The sequence below is a fragment of the Apaloderma vittatum genome, unplaced genomic scaffold (assembly GCF_000703405.1).
Source record: "Apaloderma vittatum isolate BGI_N311 unplaced genomic scaffold, ASM70340v1 scaffold17069, whole genome shotgun sequence".
In the NCBI taxonomy this organism is placed as follows: Eukaryota; Metazoa; Chordata; class Aves; order Trogoniformes; family Trogonidae; genus Apaloderma; species Apaloderma vittatum.
The window spans coordinates 1-5812 of record NW_009735967.1 but is presented as its reverse complement, the minus strand read 5'-3'; the positions used below and the strand labels follow the sequence as shown (position 1 = coordinate 5812).

At 48.3% G+C, this 5812-nt stretch overlaps 1 protein-coding gene across 1 annotated transcript in view; it reads left to right on the top strand.

Moving 5' to 3' along the window:
- The window catches only part of RIT1 (Ras-like without CAAX 1), a 4253-nt gene extending 2121 nt beyond the window's left edge, over positions 1-2132 (top strand). The window contains exons 3-4 of the mRNA XM_009876803.1: positions 733-924; positions 1902-2132. Coding sequence (XP_009875105.1) covers positions 733-924; positions 1902-2132 — 423 coding nt within the window. The remainder of the gene's footprint in view (positions 1-732; positions 925-1901) is intronic.
- The last annotated feature ends 3680 nt before the right edge of the window (positions 2133-5812 follow it).

Here is a 5812-nt window from a genome sequence, read left to right as displayed (position 1 = left end):
TGGCCAGGTGCCCCTGGGTGACATCCCCTCCCTCCAGCGTGTCGGCTGCACCACACAGCTCGGTGTCATCAGCAACCTTGCCGAGGGTGCGCTCGATCCCACTGTCGATGACAAAGATGTTAAACGATCCCTGAGGATCACCCCTCATCCCTGGTCTCCACTCAGATGTTGAACTGTTCACCCCAACCCTTTGGGTGCGACCATCCAGCCAACGTCTTCTCCACCGAGTTGTCCAGCCATCAAATCCGTGTCTCTCCGATTTAGAGACCTGGGTTTCGTGCAGGACAGTTCCAAATACTTTGCACAGGCCCAGGGATGACATCGGCTGCTCTTCCCTTCTCCACCGATGCCGTAGCCCCATCATACGGCCACCAAAGTTGTCGGGCGCCTTAAGTCAGGGTGGCTGTTGCCAGTCACCGTATTTTCTGCGTGCCTTGGCAGTTTCCAGGAGGATCCGCTCCGACTGGCCTGTAGTTCCCTGGATCTTCTTTTTCATGCGCTGCTTCCTCTGTCACTTTGCTGTTCCCAATCAGCAAATGCCAGACCTGTCTGGTGTTAATCCCAAGTATCTGTGATGTCTTGTCCTATATGTAACTGGACAAGAGGACACGTGAGCGGCGTGTTTGCAGAGTCCCTGTGCAGCTGTGTTTGGAATGAACATTGTGTTTCCCGTTCTGAGCAAACGAGAAAGTCGTTGTGTTTGTGCCATTGAACGTGATTGTCTGTTTCTAGGCAGAGTTTACGGCCATGAGAGACCAGTACATGAGGGCTGGCGAGGGATTTATCATCTGTTATTCAATCACAGACCGGCGCAGCTTCCACGAAGTGCGCGAGTTCAAACAGCTCATCTATCGCGTTCGACGCACCGACGACACTCCCGCGGTCCTGGTGGGAAATAAATCTGATCTGACGCAGCTACGGCAGGTAAACGGCACAACAGAGCCCCCAAATTACAAGCTCTTTCTGGTGTAAAATGCAGCAATACAAGAGGCTGTACTCGCTCTCCTAATTTTTTTCCGTGTTTACTGTATAAGTTGTTGAACTGTACTTGTTTAACCTGGAATGTGTTGAATAACCAAGTGCATGCACCCCTCACAGAGATGAAGTCTTGAAGCTGCTCTTGGGCTTTTTTTTTTTAATTCCTGAAAGAGCCTGTTCATAGAGATTGAGCATTCTGTAAACCTCTCGCAGATGCAAGTTGAAATTGCAGATGCAAGTGGGCTAAGAATGGAAAACTTGGATTACAACGGACAGAAAGGAAAAAGGACTTGCAGCTGAGAACCCCAGTAACTGCTGTTTGTGGGAAAAGAGTTTTGAAGCTGAGCTGCACTCGGCACAAATGGACGTTGGAAACGGAGTTCCAGAGGTGCCCTTGGTACACGTGGCAGTACAGTTTGTGGTAGCGGGATAATGATGGTAGCACCCTGCTAAAAGCTGGATGAGGAGCGGCTCTTGCTTTTCTGTGGCCTTGCTTTTGTTTTCTTTCCTTATTTTTTATAGGTTTTGCTGGATTCTCAGAAGTAGTTTGGCAAAAATAGCCGGTTTTGACCAGGAAATAGAAATGCCCTTAACTTACGAAACTGACAGATGCTTGTGTTGAGGGTGGAGACCTGCTCGTGTTAGGCAACTTTGGGATTAAGCTCTAAGAAACTCCTATTCTGTCAAAGGATTTGGTTGTTCCCTGAACGTCCGGCGAGTCTCTTGTGGGTGTTTGCATCGCTAGAGAAGCGTTGAGCGGAAGAGAAAGAAGAACAGGTTTGGAGAGAGAGATTTAGAGATCAGTGGAAGTGGGAGGGTGCTCGCGCAGTTACAGAGCGAGCAGAGCAAGAAATGGTAAAGGAATTAACTTTCTATTCTGTTTCTTGATGAGTGGGAATTATTTTTATTTCTTTTCCCCCCAGGTGTCCAAAGAAGAAGGCTCTGCTTTAGCACGGGAATTCAACTGCCCCTTTTTTGAAACCTCAGCCGCGTACCGTTATTATATTGATGATGTATTTCATGCTCTGGTGCGAGAAATCCGCCGGAAAGAGAAGGAAGCAGTCATGGCAATGGAGAAAAAATCAAAACCTAAAAGCAGCGTGTGGAAAAGACTGAAGTCACCGTTCAGAAGGAAGAAGGATTCAGTCACCTGAAGGGAGAGAATTCCTCTGCAAAATAAAACAAAACCTGTGAACAGCCATTTGTAACCAAAGCAATTCAGTGACAACGTGTTGGCAGCGTTTTGTGAACCTGGTGGGACTTTTCCGAGGGAATGCGTAACTTTTACCGAGTATTTTTGTTTAGAATGATGTTCCCTTAATTTTGGGTATTTAACTCGAGACACGGTAACGGTTGTACTTCCGTCTGTTGTCCTTTTTTTACTGGAAATGTTGCTTGCATGTCGGTGGTTACAAATGCTGATAGGTTTCTATCCCTGCACTTATGAATGTTTGCCTTCAGCTGCTGCGGACTGGCGGCTGAACTGCGTAAAAATATTGCTGAAGTTGTACCCAGTCTAACTTAATTAATCTTTTTCCTTAGTTGTTTGCACAAAACCCAGCTCTGCTGCTCTCCGGAGCAGTAACCCGCGTCAGAAGAGAAGCAGCTTGTCGAGGTCGTGCCGAAGAAGTAGTTTCCAGCGTGGATGTCGCGGCTGTCGGTGTCACTGAACGGAGCTGTGCTAGAAATCTTGTGTTCTCATTGAACTGATTTTCTTTTTCCTAACAAAAGTAACGTGTAAAACTTTCCCAAGTTTATCTCAATTAACAGTTAATCAACGGTGTCGTAGGTGGGATTCTAAGCAAGTCAGAAGCAGCAAGTTGTGGTTCCTCTGGCAGCGCTGCGTGAATTGTAGCATTTTCCTGCTGGTTACAGCGTTTACCGCGGTGCCGTGGCCTGTGTAGAAACCAGAGCTTTGCGTTTTCTGACTTGCTTGGTAAAACTCCTAGCCGTGGATTATTTATTTACGTTCAGCTGTATGTTCTTGTCTTAAAGGCGCCAGTATCTGTGTTAAGTAGCCGTCTCTCACAGTCATTTCAAGTCAGGCTATAACTGCTGCTTAGAGAAAATAACCCGTAACTGAGCTAGCTGGGCCCAGGCTTAACGCCCCTAATGCTAGTTAAGATTCGTCCAACGCAGTCTTAAAAGCAGATTTGCCGGTGCCGGGGAAGGACGCAGTTGGCCGGGCGCGGCGATGCCGCTGGCAGATCTGTGCAGCACAGGAGCGGGTGTGTAAGGAACGGTTTGGTTCAAGTGCTGCTGGGGCAGACCCTCCGTACGGAGAGATTCTCTGCTCTCGCCCTGATTTACGTGCACATCAGCTGCAGAACTGAAACCCGGCGGAGACACCGATGTCTGCTCTTGCTCTTGTCTAGCAGTGGAACAAATCATCGCAGTTAAAGTAACTCGGATGTGATTAAAATGTTTCTCTGGAGATCTAAGTGCCTAGAATCTGTCAGGTTAAGTGAAGAACTTAGTAGCCTGAGGGAGGTGGAGCTTCTGTTGTCCTTCGACCGTTGGGTCAGTCGCTGTGTTAATTTTACTGATCAGAAATCAGGTCTGGAACGTCCGTCTCGGCGTGCTGCACGTGACAGTGCAGTCAGACTGAAAATTCCGAGGTAAAAGGATTAGTACAGGGAGCGAGGGCAGCAAGTACATAAACTTGAGCCTTTTTTCTTGCTAAACGCCTTATTGCTTAAGATACAACTGGAAGTTCTGCGCCTCTTGGTTTGAAGAGTATTTTTATTGTGTAAGATATTTAAAAAAACAACCCCAAAAACCAGAACAATTGTGGCAAATCCGGGGAGGTGCGGTTTTTTATTTGGTTTGTGGCTGAGCTAAACGTTTAAACTGGTTTCTGTTTCTCACTTCCAGTGCGTAGTTACGCTGTGCTGGTAACGATCACAGGAATGTTGGATGGAAAAGGCTGAGAATAATGCAGATTGTTTAGAGTTGGATCCGTCTTTTACGTCAACTGGGAGCAGTTGTGTGCATCTTTCTAGCACTTTAGGACTGCAAGCCCTCCTAACCCTGCGTCGTCGAGTTAAATACCACATAAAAATCTTAACAAAAAATTTGAGGAGAAGGAGGGGGTAAGAACTAACAACTTGTTGTAAAAGGAGCCGCCGATTCTGTTGTTGTACAAATTATTTCAGCCTGGCCTGGAAATGGTGATCGCGAGCTCTCCCCGTGCTTTTCCTTGACCTACAAGTTGCCGTAAAGGATCAGCCCGCTTCCTATGTGCAAAATTTTCAGATAATCCGGAGAGGGAAGCTGTCAGCAGTGCTGAAAGCTGCGTCGGGACTGTTTTCACCCTGTTCCCGTGCCTTACGTGATCCCTTCAACGCCGTGTAAGTGTTTACTAACGCCTTGCGGGAGCCTGTTGCTTGTAGAACTACGACATCCCAACGCAAGCACTTTTTTTTTACAGTGTTATTCAGAGAGAGTTTTATTTTTGTCATGTATAAATTTGTACACGGAACTATTATTTTATTCGACACAATATATAATTTTTAATACAAACCGTTGCATTTGATGTTTTTTAACCTGTGGTGGCCGGCGTGACGGGTAGAAGGCGCTTCGGGCCAGGAGTGCTGAAGGAGGAAAGCTTGTGGTGTGGGGATTATTTTGGAAAACGGCTCGAAAAAGAAAAGTTGGTACGTGTAAAGTGTAAAAATTCTGGTGCTAAATCCCTTCAGCGCCATCCAGAGCTTTTGTAAGGACGACCTGTGCGAGGTGCGCTCAGTTCTAGTTACGAGCAGGGCGACAGGAGCCGTGCGAGGCCTCAAAACCTTCGCCCAGATGTTGGAGTGTCGCGGCACCAGCCCAGGTATTCCCTTCCCCCGGCGTTTGCTGCTGCCTCGGTTTCTCCGCGCGTTGGTGTTTGTGTTTTGTTATTTGTACGAGCAGGAGGCAGCTGCCTTGAGACCCCGGGGCTTTGGTCTTGTTGCTGGTGTTCATCCCTTAAGGGATTTCTCCGGCAGCCAAACGTGCGCTGCAGCTCCTGCTTTGTCACTAACAAAGGCTCCTGTCGTCACTTGGGCTCCAGAGGGTCCCTCCCCGTAGGATCACGCGAGCGGTAGAGGCACAGAAGGTTTTCGCGGCGCCTGCACGCAGCATGAGCGTCTCCTTCGTGTTTGCAGCGACTTCCCCAGCTACAACCTCGAGGAAGAACCGTCTCGTTGCCGGCGGTAACTCAAGGACGCGAGTCTGGAGAAACGCGCTTGAATTCCAGTGGCTGTACGGCCCCTCGTCAGGTTTACAATTATGTAGTTTATTTTATTTTTGACTGTCTAAACCGACGCGTCGGCAGGTAAATCTTAGCCTGGCTGATCCGCGTTGCCTCCTTCTGCTTTCACGAGAAAGCCCCTTGGACTGGTTGTGGCTAAAAGCAAGATTCCTACGAGGTAACTGATGTATTTTTGTTGGGCACAGCCAGCTGACAGCCCCGGATCCCAGCAGCAGCGCGCAGACACTGGCTCTTCCTTTATGACCCTTCAATTAACAGAGTATCTTTGTGTGTCACCGCGTGGCTGATGATTAGGAGCGAGTTTAAAGCACCCTTTGGATATTTCCTAAGGGTATGGAACGGCATTTCCTCAGTAAATCCAACAGCGACGGCTTCGCAGTGTTGTTTGCATCCTGTGGGCAGTTTCCATCCAGTCATTTCATAGTAAAGCTGCTTTTTAGGCCTCCTAGGAAATATTCCAGGTCTTCTCTAGCTTGATGGAGCTGGATTCGGGATCTCGGGGTCGGGATCAGAGGCAGGAGATTGGACGGAGTCCTCCTCGGATGCCGGACAGTGAAGAAGACGCCTTGACCCCCGTGATCCCCC